This window comes from Bos javanicus, chromosome 16 (assembly GCF_032452875.1).
Source record: "Bos javanicus breed banteng chromosome 16, ARS-OSU_banteng_1.0, whole genome shotgun sequence".
Taxonomy (NCBI): domain Eukaryota; kingdom Metazoa; phylum Chordata; class Mammalia; order Artiodactyla; family Bovidae; genus Bos; species Bos javanicus.
In genome coordinates this window covers 52,669,371-52,683,359 of record NC_083883.1, presented here as the reverse complement: position 1 = coordinate 52,683,359, position 13,989 = coordinate 52,669,371, and the positions used below count along the sequence as shown (strand labels likewise).

General features: G+C 41.8%; 1 protein-coding gene and 1 non-coding gene across 3 annotated transcripts in view; both read left to right on the top strand.

The window, feature by feature from the left end:
* Window positions 1-13,989, top strand: part of DNAJC16 (DnaJ heat shock protein family (Hsp40) member C16) — a 38,329-nt gene that overhangs the window by 8,310 nt on the left and 16,030 nt on the right. For both annotated transcript variants that reach the window (XM_061383177.1, XM_061383176.1), the window contains exons 4-6: window positions 241-580; window positions 11,279-11,463; window positions 13,884-13,988. In XM_061383177.1, coding sequence (XP_061239161.1) covers window positions 241-580; window positions 11,279-11,463; window positions 13,884-13,988 — 630 coding nt within the window. The remainder of the gene's footprint in view (window positions 1-240; window positions 581-11,278; window positions 11,464-13,883; window position 13,989) is intronic.
* TRNAE-UUC (transfer RNA glutamic acid (anticodon UUC)) lies at window positions 6,542-6,613 on the top strand. The gene has a single exon. It is a non-coding gene; the product is annotated as a tRNA-Glu (tRNA).

The window sequence follows — 13,989 nt, the reverse complement described above, 5'->3', positions numbered from 1 at the left end:
GAGCCTGAGTAGCTAGCTACACAGTTGAAGTATTTTGATCTTGAAATACTCAATTTTCCTATTAAGAGAAGAGTTTTACAGTATGTTGAGTGACTGCATTTAAAATATCAAATTGTGTTGTATCTTTACATTTATTTTCTTCCTTTATCTTCAGAGGTGTTTACAGGAAAGTCCTTTGTGTGGCCCTTTTTTTGCTGTTTTATTTTCTGGATTTCTTATTTTCTTCCCCTTTCTTTGTAGATTCTTTCCAATGAAGAAAAGAGATCACATTATGACCACTATGGAGATGCTGGGGAGAGCCAGGGCTACCAGAAGCAACAGCAGCAGCGAGAGTATCGCTTCCGCCACTTCCACGAGAATTTTTATTTCGACGAATCTTTTTTTCACTTCCCTTTTAATTCCGAACGGCGGGACTCAATTGATGAGAAGTATTTATTGCACTTTTCACACTATGTGAATGAAGTGGTTCCAGACAGCTTCAAGAAACCCTACCTCATTAAGATCACCTCAGACTGGTGCTTCAGCTGTATCCACATTGAGCCTGTCTGGAAAGAAGCAGTTCAAGAACTTGAAGGTTTGGGTAAGAGCATTTTATTCCTTGGTAGACATTTATAAAGAGAAGGTGACTTTTATGTCTCTTGAATTTCTTGGGATATTGGAGAGAAGTACCAGTTAGTGCGATTTCTCTTCAGAAATTCATGGTGACTGGGGTTTTCCGGGGACACATTTTCAGAGAGAAAATGGGTAAGCCACTTTCATTCTGCATTACTAACTTGAAGTCTGTATAGTCTCCTGACATCTAGTTGAGGGCCTAATATAGAGGAGAAACTTCAAAATTATTGGTTGAACAGAGCAGCCCTCAAGTACTAGTCTTCGTGGTGGTCGGTTATCCTTATGGTATTTGTGAGTTCACTCTGTATATTGATTTGCTAGGGGACCCATAACAAAATACCACAGACAGGGTGGCTGAAACAGCAGAAATTTATTTTCTCATAGTTCTCAAGGTTAAAAGTTCAAGATCGAGGTGTCAACAGGTGTGCTGTCCTGTGAAGCCTGTCTTATTGGCTTGCAGGTAGCCAGCTTCGTCTGTGTCTGTGTGTTTGGGTCTGGTATCTCATACTCTCTTTCTATGACCCTGTGGTTAGTCACTCATCATGTCCAACTCTTTGCAACCTCATGGACTATAGCCCATCAGGCTCCTCTGTCCATGGGATTCTCCAGGCAAGAATACTGGAGTGGGTTACCATGCCCTCCTCCAGAGGATCTTCCCAACCCAGGGATGGAGCTCAGGTCTCCCTCAAACCCTGTTTTAACTCGGTTACCCCTTTAAAGGCCCCATCTCCAAATATAATCACATTCAGAAGTACTGGGGATTAGAGGGTCAACCTGTGCATTTTCGGGGCAAATAGCTCCGCCTATAACAAATAATATTCTAATTTTCATAGGTTACCACTCTCCATCACAGATTAGCCTTTCTTTTGTTCAGAGATATCACTTAGCTCCAGGAAAATTTTAGTTATCCAGGGAGGGTATTTACTTTAATAACATAAAAGCTGGAATTACTGAATTAAATGTGTGTCTGTTTTATAGGCATTAGCAGGCCTACTTATACTTATTTTTTTATTTTTGGCTGCACAATATGGCTTGTGGGATCTTAGTTTCCCAACCAGGGATAGAACCCACAATCCCTGTATTGGAAACCCAGAGTCTTAACTACTGAACCACCAGGGAAGGCCCAGGTCTTTTTTTTTTTTTTTAACATGGGTTTATTTGGCTGTGTTGGATCTTAATCGCAGCTCTCGGGCTTTTCGTTGCAGCACGGAGGCTCCAGAGCATGGAAGCTCGGTAGTTGCCCTGCACAGTCTTAGTTGCTCCATGCCATTTGAGATCTTAGTTCCCTGACCTGTGTCCCCTGCATTGGAAGGCAGATTCTTAACCACCAGGGAAGTCACTGGCACAGTGATTCCCAGCCTTTTTGGCAAGAGGGACTGGTTTCATGGCAGACAGTTTTCCCATAGACTGAGAGAGAAGAAGCGAGGATAGTTTCAGGATGATTCAAGGGCATTACATTTATTGTGCACTTTTGAGCTTGTTTTCCTGCAACTGGATGATCCCATCTGGGGGTGATGGGAGAGCAGTGGGGAACGATTATAAATACAGATGAAGCTTTGCTTGCTTGCTCACCCACTGCTCACCTCCTGCTGTGTGGCCTGGTTCCTAATAGGCCACAAATTGGTACCGGTTCATACCGGTCCACGGCCTGGGGATTGGGAACCCCTGCCCTAGCAGACCTATTCTTGAGTAACTAGAAAGGGACTAACAGCCAGAGGGGCTGAGACGCCCTGGTTGCTCTGGAGAACATGCACCACTGAAAGTCACCAGTTCATTTATTCTGAAACAGAACATTTCAACCTGCTGTTCAGGGGCACTCAGGTGCTCAGATATGCCATAATGCTTTCCTGCGATGGAATCAAGAAGTTCTTAGAAGTTGAGCAACATGTGGTTTAGCACGTGGTCTCACATGTGATGAGCAGTAGATTTTTGCTGTGGTGCCTGATGAATAAATGAGGGCCCCAGGTGAGCTGTCAGATTGGACAGCTTCTTCATCACACAACACAGTCACACTTTGTGCCATGCGGGGTGATGTGCTGGAAACCATTTAACCTCTTCAGTCCAGGAGCTGACCTTAAGATCCCAGAGCAGAACATAGACACTGGACCATTGCATAATTTAGAATGGTAATGCATGTACACCAAGGTCAGATCAGAGCCAACAGGTGAACTTACACGACGTGAGACAGCATAGCATAGTGATCACTGTCATGACCACATGCCTTGGAGTCAGATGCACCAGTTTTCAGATCACAGATGTGTCATTTATAACACTTTGTGTCCTTGGACAGATTACTTAGCCTCAGTTTCTTCAGCTCTAAATTGGAGTTATAATGTCAAACCAACAGGATTGTTATGAATATTAAATGAGAAAAGCATATATTAAGTGCCTGATACATATTGAATACTTAAAGGTCCATCTAGTCAAGGCTATGGTTTTTCCAGTAGTCGTGTATGGATGTGAGAGTTGGACTATAAAGAAAGCTGAGCGCAGAAGAATTGATGCTTTTGAGCTGTGGTGTTGGAGAAGACTCTTGAGAGTCCCTTGGACTGCAAGGAGATCCAACCAGTCTATCCTTAAGGAAATCAGTCCTGAGTGTTCATTGGAAGGACTGATGTTGAAGCTGAAACTCCAATATTTTGGCCACCTGATGTGAAGAGCTGACTCATTTGAAAAGACCATGATGTTGGGAAAGATTGAAGGCAGGAGGACAAGGGGACGACAGAGGATGAGATGGTTAGATGGCATCACCGGCTCAATGGACATGAGTTTGGGTAAACTCCAGGAGTTGGTGATGGACAGGGAGTCCTGGCGTGCTGCGGTTCATGGGGTTGCAAAGAGTCAGACACGACTGAGCGACTGAACTGAACTGAATCAATGAGCTTTAGAGAATTTTTGATTAACTGAGTTTTCTGGTTTACCAGCGTTAAGTTTTTGAAAGCACCTATTTTGTAAATTCCTTTTAAAAAATCTTTTCTAAATGTTAGTTTTCTATAGCTCACAGACTGTAAAGCACTGAATTTTACCTTATTTTTAGCTAAGTCTTGAAAGATTATTAGAAGTTGTGTACTCAGTCACTTAATCATGTCCAGCTCTTCACGACCCCGTGAACTGCAGCCCGCCAGGGTCCTCTACCCATGGGATTTTCCAGGCAAGAATACTGGAGTGGGGTGCCATTTCCTCCTCTAGGGGATCGTCCCAACCCCGGGATTGAACCTGCGTCTCTTGCATCTTCTGCATGGGTAGGCTCGGGTTCTTTACGACTGGTGCCACCTGACTGGACAGGAAGCGGAGTAACATTCAGGCAAGAGGGAACAATGCAGGCAGGGAAGCAAAGAGCCAGCAGCGGGGGGTGACTGAGTGCAGATGAGAGGGGGGAAAGCAGGAGGAGCAACCTGGGAGTCAGGTGGTAAGAAGCCTTCACGTCCAGGCCAAGGAAGCTGGCCTTTACTTTACAGTATGTAATAGAGCCAAGAATGGTCCTATCAGATCTGTGCTTTAGAAAGCTAGCTGTTCAAGCTGCATGAGGGACAAACTAAAGAAGGTGAGAACAGAGGCAGCAAGGTTACCAGTCCTGGCAAGGCAGCAGCCATTGGCCTGAGCTCGGTCAGTAGGAACAGAGGGGGAACAGGTATCGGATATTTCAAGGGAAGGATCATAGAAGGACCTGGCACCTGGGGACCATTTGAATGTAAGAACTGAGGAAAAGGCGGGGGGGGCAAAATGGACTCTGCATTCTCACTTGAGCTACTGGTGGGCAGAGGATACAGGGAAGGGTTGAATTGGGAGAAGTTGTTCTGAATAATGATTGCGGTTTGGACTACCAAGTGTGATGACATGACACTAATAATATAAGCATAATAATCAGTGAAATATTGTTGCTGAACCACAAAAAGACACTGGGATTCTTGGCCTCCAGAGAAGAATTCAATCTGGCACTAGAGACGAGGCTTGATCGCTCAGAGCTTTGTGTAATAAAGTTTTATTAAAGTATAAAGGAGATAGAGAAAGCTTCTGACATAGGCATCAGAAGCAGGCAGACGGAGTACCCCCTTGCTAGTGTTAGCAATGGAATTATATACTCTCTAATTAGTTATTACAGTGAATCAAAAGAATGTCTGGAGGTTCTAAGGACCTCACTAAACCTACTCCCATAATTTACATTTTAAGATAATAGGATTAGCCAGAAAGTTTTTTCTAGAGACTGTCCTCAGGCAGGATACTTTACTGTTATATAATCCTAAGGAATGTAGAGGGACAAAAAAGTTTGTCCTTTCTTCCTCCTTGAGAATACCAGATCCCTCTCTCCTTGGGAACCCCTAGACTTCTTATCAACCTGCCTAGGAAATGACTGTCTCAATAGCTTGTGTTATTACTGTATGTCAAGCACTAATGTAAGTGTCAACTCATAAACAACTATTTGAGGAGAGTGCTGTCATCATCTCTCTTTTATAGAGATTTGGCTCATTTTGGTACCTCTTCCAAGGTCCCACAGTTGGTATATGGCAGAGCTGGGATTCAAACCCAGGGAGACTGGCTCTGTAATCCACGTGGTGAACATGATGCTCTACTGCTTTTCAGGATCCTTAAATCTGTAATGATTGAAGGTCTTGCCATCCTTTGGGATTGTTGTGCTCTATAATCCTAAATTAAGAAATTTTTAAATCATGAAATTAAAAAATGCTTGCTTCTTGGAAGGAAGGCTACAATAAACCTAGACAGCATATTAAAAAGCAAAGACATCACTTTGCCAACAAAGGCCCGTATAGTCAAAAGCTATAGTTTTTCTAGTAGTCATGTATGGATGTGAGAGTTGAAACATAAAGAAGGCTGAGCACCAAACAATTGATGCTTTTGAATTGTGATACTGGAGAAAACTCCTGAGAGTCCTTTGGACAGCTTAGAGATCAAATGAGTCAGTCCTGAAGGAAATCAACCCTGAATATTCATTGAAGGCTTGATGGTAAAACTGAAGCTCCAATACTTTGGCCACCTGATGTGAAGAGCCAACTCATTTGAAAAGACCCTAATGTGGGGAAAGATTGAAGGCAAAAGAAAAAGAGGGTGGCACAGGATAAGATGGTTAGATAGCATCACTGACTCAACGGACATGAATTTGAGCAAACTTCAGGAGATAGTGGAAGACAGTGTGCTGTAGTCCATGGGTCGCAAAGAGTCCGACATGACTTAGCAACTGAACAACAAATAATCCTAATAAGTCGGGACTCAAAATGACAAGGATGGAAGAAGATGGATTTAGATTCATAGAAGTAATGTTTAAGAGTATTTAATCTGTTCTGCACGTCACCTCCCAAGTCCCCTAGAAAGCGGATTTTGACTAAATGTATTAGATCAGTTTAGTTTTCCTCTTTGGATCATTCAGATTCATTGCAGATCTTGGTTACAGTTGGGTTATACTGAGATGAGATCCTGACAATATCCATGGCCACTCCAAGCAAGGCAGTGTTATCCTTTAAGACAGTTACTGCAGAAAATGTTTCTATTCTGAGTTGACAGAAAAAGCAGACAGTCTTAAAGATTAACTGTGATCTAGGGAAGCCTGGACATTATCTCAAAATAACATAAAATGCCTGAATTGCAGTAAATGAAGGAAATGAAACAGTTCCACCCAGAGAAGAACTGTTGTAGCTATTTAGGTGGAACCTACAGTCATGCCATTTGGTAATAACTAGTGTGCAGAGGCAGACCACGTTTATAGACAGCCATGCTGTGGAGGAAGGCCCACAAATAGTCAGCTCTGCCCTTGACCTTGAGGATCTTACTCTTACTGGGAAGAGAAAACAGATACCCAGGAAATTCACAGCAGCCTCACACGTGCAAGTACAGAATAGTACAGTACTATAGGAGTAAGGAGAAAATGATAAGGAATTCATTCCATGTTCTCATTTAAGACATGTGTCTTGGGAATACCCTGGCAGTTCAGTGGTTAGGACTTGGCACTTTCACTGCCAAGGCCCAGGTTCAATCCCTGGCCAGGGAACTAAGTCCTGCAAGCCACATGGCACAGCCAAAAAAAAAACTGTTTCCTTAATGGACCAAGTACTATATTACACTAATAAGTCTTTTGGTTTGCTTGTTTTGTTTTTTAGCATTTTACTTATTTTGCATTGTGCTAAATACTGTGGATTGTCTTTATTCCCAGAGTAACCCAATGAAAGAGAGACTATGATTATGCCTGTTTCACAGATGAGGGAAGTGAGGCTCAGAAAGGTTAAGGAACAAGTGAGGTCACACTGTTCATAACCCACAGTGTTAAGGTATGGACCTTAACCACTTAGCCACTGTGCCGCACTGCTCAGAAATAAGTAAAACCTAGTCCTCACACCCAGGAAGCGCACATAAGAGACAGACCTGAATCATCGAGGCATACACAGTGCCCCCTGGGAAGTGCCAACAGTTACCAGGGTATCAAGAAAATTGGTGTCTTGAAATCAGATGTCATTTTAGGGAAACCCAATTTGGATGATCATGCAGTATTTATCCACCATGAGACTTTTTATTTTAAAAGAATAATTTCTCTCTTTCAAGGAGTTATTCCTAAAAATAGCTAAGTGTATGACAACTTCTTTTGTGTAGAAAAAGGGTCTGCTTAGATACTGGTTAAAGTTTGGTTTTATTTTCTCCTACTGAAACTCCATGTTCTTCATTTTGTGTTACTTCACATCATTTTGCATCTTAGTAGTTTATCGACAGATTTGTTTTTAGCCAGATTTGACAGTGTCGTGTTCTTCCAGTTGGCTCTGTACCATCCCTTTAGGCATATGGAAAAGTTGAAAGATGAATATCTGTATGCAATAGAAAGGGAGATGAGAGAATTTCCCTAAAAGATGGGATACATATTTAAGATGGCATAATAAAAGCAAATATAATTTGATGCCTCAAAGTAGAGATGTTTAGTACTTTACGGAAAAAGCTCTCTTACAAACTCAAAAAGAGGAGAAAGTATTTATATTTTTATTCCCCAGGATCTGCAAATTAGCCAGGAACATCGATCCATAGAAAAACCAAATGGTTCTGAAAAAAAAGTGACATACACTTTGCCTTTCTTTTAAATTTGCAACTCAAATTTGTCTAGAGACTGGTGTGTCCTTGTCATCCAGCCAGGTTATGCTGACTCAAGATAAGAATAGATGAGCTGCGCTTCTGTTGGCCCAGCTGAGCTTGCTTTATGAACCCAGAACGTTGGAATGCAGAGAGTTTGAAGGCAAGAGGAGTCATAAACACTGTTGTGCACTGTGATTCAGAGACTAAGTCATCACCAGTCATCACAGTCATTTCCCAGCCTGAATCTCAGGGAGAAAACAGTGCTGCCAACTTTTCTGACTCTTCCTTCCCAGCTTGGATGGGGAGCGAGGGAAGGATTAGGGTCTGGACTTCAGAGAATTTTTGAATTCCTGTTATATTCTTAAATATCTTTTCAGGAGGAAAAATGCCACAACTTTAAATATCAATTGTGTATCATTCTTTATTCTACTGTAATTATGTGATAATTAATCTATAGGAAAGAAGTAGCATTCTTCCAGAATTTAGAAATGGGATGATAATATTAAGAATCGAAGTGCTTTATAGAAATGATCCAAAGAAATAGCCTTTATAGGCTGAGGAAAGCTACAGTGAAGGTGATGTAGGTAATTCCAAGAACTCAGTGGTAATTTTAAGTAAGAGAAATGAAGCCGATCACTTGTATTCTGTTTTAACCAGAAAAAAGCTATATTGATGGGAGTATAGGAACGTGTGGGGAAGATGACATAAAGAGTGAGAGTGTGGCCTGGTTTATCCCACTCCACGTAAGAGAGAGAGTTCTGGGGAGGTTATAATTCCACTCACGTGAGAGACAGTCTGTAGATCAGACTTCACATGGTCTAGATGAAATAATACTTGATAATAATAGTTCTAATTAACTAGGCACCTGCAATATTACAGGCTCTGGACTAGGTTCTTTTTTATATTGCCTTAACCAAAAAGTTTGTTTGGGTTTCCCATAACATCTCGTAGAAAAACCAAAGTGAACTGTTTGGCCAACTCAGTGTGTCATTTAATCCTCACAACAATTTATCTTCATTATTCAAATAAGGAAACTGAAGCTCAGAGACATTAAATGACTTGCCTGAGATTGCACACCTAATGGGTAGCAGAGCTGGGGTTTGAATCTGGTTCTGACTTTGAATACTTTATTCAAAGTATTTACTTCATTTACTTGTTTTTAAAAAATTGAATGATGACTAAGTGGCAGGAACTATTCCAGATACTAAGGGTTATAAAGGAGTAAACAAAATGCCCCAAGCCCCTATGTTCATAGAGCTTATATTCTAGTGAAGAGACACAAAGAAACAAACAAAATATACAATCTGTCAGCTGGTTTGTAGAGTATGATTTAAAAAAAAAAAAAAAAGGCTGGGCTCTAGGGAATGCCAGGGTGAGAGTCTTCAGTTTTAAATCAGGAAGCAATAAGACTTCCCTGGTGGTCCAGTGGTTAAGACTCCTTGCTTCCACTGCCGGGAACATGGATTTGATTCCTAGTTAGGAAACTAAGATCCCACTTGCCTCACGATGCAGCCAAAAAAAAATCCAGCAGAAGAGGAAGATCTCACTGAGCAGGCATCCTGCAGGGGCTGAAAGAATGAGCTTCAAGAATATCGGAGGGGAGAGTGGGGTGAACAGCAATCTCAAAAGATCTCTTCAGTTTCCTTTGCTCTCCCAAGACTGCCTGCTTCTTCTGTCCTGATTCTGGGCCCACCAGCCACCATTCTGATTACTGATTCTAGTCCCAAAGTCTGGTAGGGAGCCCCTCTGAATAGTTACTGGAAAGCCATATTCTCCAGAATCAGTTTAATATGGTGGCTTCTGGCCTATATAGCAGTCCCTGGTAAGGTCCTTGGTGGTGAGTCCATCTCTAAGAATTTGATCCCTCCAGCATTCAGAACCTAGTGGTAGAACCTACTGGGGATAGGAAGGAACCAGGCTTTGCGGTCAACTGCAGGTCAGCTTTGAACCAGTTCAACTCTTGGTCCTACTGTACACTAACTGTGATTCCAGGAAGGTTTCCTCAGCCTCTCCAAATGCCAGCTTGCTCGTCCATGAAGATGACAATGCCTACCACTCGGGGTTTGCTGGTGTGAACAGTGATAACATCTTTAAAGCTGTAGGCATGCTGCCTAACTTGGAAAGGGCTCAAGACATGCCAAGTTGGCTGCATGAGGGGAGAGCAGTTTTCAACATGGGAGCTGCTTGGTCTCATTGAGAAGGACTTGCAGTTGTTGAAGGAGTCAGCTACTCAGATGTCCAGAGATGTGCCCTCCAGGCAGAAGGACCATCCAGCGCTGAAACCAAAGGCAGGAACCTGCCAGTGTGTTTCCAGAAGAGCAGGGATACTAGGGGCGGGAGTAAGTGACCGTGAGGAGTGGGAGAGGAAGGGGGCCAATGGCCAAATCACAGAGGGTCTTGTCAGCCTTGGTGAAGACTGACTTTTATTCTGAGTGAAATGGGGAGTCTGTGCCAAATTTGGGCAGAGGAGTGACATGATCTGTTGTTTATGTTTTAGAAGGGACCGTCTGGCCACCGTACTGAGGACAGAAAGTGTGGGGGGACAAGGAGAAACAAGACACCATTGAGGAGGTTATTACAGCAGCTTGGGGGAGAGAGAGAAAGATGACTGAGAGGGTACAGTGCAAGTGGAGAAAAACAGTTGAATTCCTACTGTATTTTGAAGACAGAACCAACTGGACTTGCTGACAGACTGGATGTGGGGTGTGAGAGATGAGAGGAGTCAAAGATGACCCTTAAGACAAAAGTTCTGAGTAATAGGAAGGAACCACCATCAATGGAAATGGTGAAAGCCTGGGTGGAACAGGTTTGAGAAAGAAGATGAGGGGTTTGTTTTTGAAACTTAGAAGTCTGTTAGACATCCCAGGGAAAAAAGAATATTTACTGGCTATTAACATTTAATGTATCTCCAATGTTTAGCAAAGAATCTAGCCCTCCAAATATATTGTTTGAATGAAAGACAAGAAAAGTTATTCAAACACTAAGTGAAATAGGTATCAGATGATCCCATTTTATTTTATGTGTATACAAACACGCATACACACTTATTTGTATAAGAAAAGATACGAACAGATACCAAAATATTAGCAGTAGTTATATGGGATATGGCCTAATGATTTTACCTAATCTCTCTCTTTGAGAATCTGTATAACATCTCTATAAAATAAAAGGGAGACATGCTCTGAAGAGTGAGAAGACTGATTCTAGCTTATCAACAAATCCTAGGGTTTTTTCAACCATTGCCAAGCCCACAAACCCTTGAATTGTTTACAGATGGTGTCCTTTATGAATAGGACCATTGTGGACAGGTTGTTCTTTTCTTTTGAAGTATTTCTTCTTGATCTACTCCCAAAAATAGAAACAACAGACTAAAAGATAAAAAGACTTGTAGCTCTTCTTAAACACTGCCAGATGGCTTTGCAGAAAAATTGAACCAATTTAGAATTTCAACAGTGCAGGGATGCTAGACAGTCTGTCAGGAAAGATATCCCCTCCTACTAAGTCAGAATTTTAGTTTCACACCAGAAAATTACTTAGCAACACTTTTTCACCTGCCACGAGGGCATAAAAGGCCTTCATGAAGGTCTTTTGTATCTTTCAGGCGTAGGAATTGGCGTGGTCCACGCTGGGTACGAGCGACGCCTGGCCCATCACCTGGGAGCGCACAGCACACCCTCGATCCTAGGAATCATAAATGGGAAGGTCTCCTTCTTCCACAATGCAGTCGTCAGTGAGAACCTGTGGCAGTTTGTAGAGAGTCTGCTTCCAGGGAACTTGGTGGAGAAAGTAAGTATGTGGCTTAGAAGTAGTTTAAGAGCACCTAGGATTGCTGGCTGCTCTGAACTTGACCCATGGTCATCCTCAGACCTGAGTTTCCTTTTGAGCAGGACAAGACACATATTAATTATTTGCTCAGACTAAATCATTTAAATGAAGTCTTCTAGAGGCTGAAAACTGAAATAGGTGAAGTAGAGAGACTGAAAGGATTATCCCTGTTACAACCACTGGGAAGACTGATGCTTTCGTAGGAAGTTGTTCAGTCGTGTCCTGCTCTTTGCGAACCCATGGACTATAGTCTGCCTGGCTCCTCCGTCCATGGGATTTCCCAGGCAAGAATACTGGAGTGGATTGGCATTTCCTTCTCCTTGGGATCTTTCTGACCCAGGGATAGAACCCAGGTCTCCCGCATTGCAGGCAGACTCTTTACCGTCTGAGCCACCAGGAAAGCTTCCCTTCCCTTCCTGTCATAGGAATCTGAGGCTAAAGTGAGAGTGCATCTTATTTTCTCAACAAAAAGTTAGATCACAGCATAGGATGAAGAGTTTCTTTCCAGCTTCATGCATTTGTTCATTTGAAGATACTTTTCTTAAGAGAGTATTCAAATTAAGTTCTATTTGGTTATATATTTAGGAGAAGGCAGTGGCACCCCACTCCAGTACTCTTGCCTGGAAAATCCCATGGATGGAGGACCCTGGTGGGCTGCAGTCCATGGGGTCGCTAAGAGTCGGACACGACTGAGCGACTTCACTTTCACTTTTCACTTTAATGCACTGGGGAAGGAAATGGCAACCCACTCCAGTGTTCTTGCCTGGAGAATCCCAGGGACGGGGAGCCTGGTGGGCTGCCGTCTATGGGGTCGCACAGAGTCGGACACAACTGAAGCGACTTAGCAGCAGCAGCTATTGAAAGCACTAGATTCCATGAAACCAGATGTTATTTTTGGAACTTTCAGAGCACATATGATGCAACAGTATGAATAAATTTCACAAACAAAAGACTGAGCTAGAGAAACTAGGCACAAGGAGTTCATACAAGCTAAACTATGATTTTTATATTTAAGAAGCATTTTTCCCTCAGTTTCTTAGAACAGGATTCTTATTTTGCTCTACTTGAAAGTGATTCATATGTATACCTGTGGCTGATTCATGTTGATGTTTGGCAGAAAACAACAAAATTTTGTATAGCAATTATCCTTCAATTAAAAAATAAATAAAATTTTTAAAAAGAAGATGATTTTTGATTTAATAATACCAAGAAGAGCTAAACACCCAGCTGTTTCCAGTCTATTTCTACACAGTCTATCCCACCAGGATCATTACCCACAAAAGAAACATTTATTGGAGTTAGCTTGAAATTATCAGAGTACATTGTAGCCTCCTAAAACCATGACAGGCTGTCTTGGTAGGTCCTCAGACCTTTCCAAATACCTGTTGTATATCAGGCACTATGCTAAGTACTGAGGATACTTCTCAAGAAGCTCCCAATCTAATGGGTGACCGCTTCCATCCTATATGCAGAGTGTCCATCCTAGAGACTTGAGAAAGGCTTCCTGGCAGAAGTGACCCCTGTGCTGAGTTTGCTGGATGAGGAAAGTGAAGTAAGGAATGAGTTCCAGGCAGGCAGAGGTCTGGAACATGAGACAGCCTGCTTTGTATGAAGTAGTCATTAGTGAGTGGGAAAGGACAGGCTAAAGCGGTTAATGGGGAAGGAAAAGGGGAATCTCACCATGAGAGTCTCCTTTAAAGAGGCTTGGCCTGTAGGTGATGGAGCCATTGAAAGAGTCTGAGCAGTGGAGTGAAACGATCAGATTGAAGTTCTATATAGATCATTCTGGGAGCACAGTTGAAAGATAAATTTTGACCTATGATAAAAATTTTCTAGAAAATAATTTACTCATGTTTTTGTTTTCTCAGGATTATTTTAAGGCATAAACAGGGAAGCACATAAGTATCAATTCAGACTAACACAACATTGAAAAGAAGTTATACTGTAAAAGTTTTTTTAAAAGTAGCAGTTCAGATGGCAATGAATGAAATTATGTGATATATAGGTGGGGTGGGCCCACTTATTTTTATTTAAGTCATTTTGAAAGAGCAATTATTTCATTGTCATCTAATAAACTAAAAAGTCACCTATAACTAAGCAAACCAGCTTCAAAAGCTCAATTTTTTTTATGATATGGTCAGTAATAATTTCAGAAAGATTATAATTTCAGTCTGTATAAGTTGGATCACATGAAAATATGAAATCAATATTTCTGTTCTTTTAATTAATTTTAGTTAAATGAAGGCAAAAAGATTAGTTGCCTGCATTTTTTATTTTTTACAAAACAGTCTTTTACCCTTATTTGATTCTGTTTATCTCCTGACTGGATTATAACTGTTAAGAATTAAATGTTGCAACTGACATCCTCTTTTCAATTCAAGGTTACAAACAAAAATTATGTCAGGTTCCTCTCTGGCTGGCAGCAAGAGAATAAACCACGTGTCCTCCTGTTTGACCAAATGCCCACCGTACCACTGCTCTACAAGG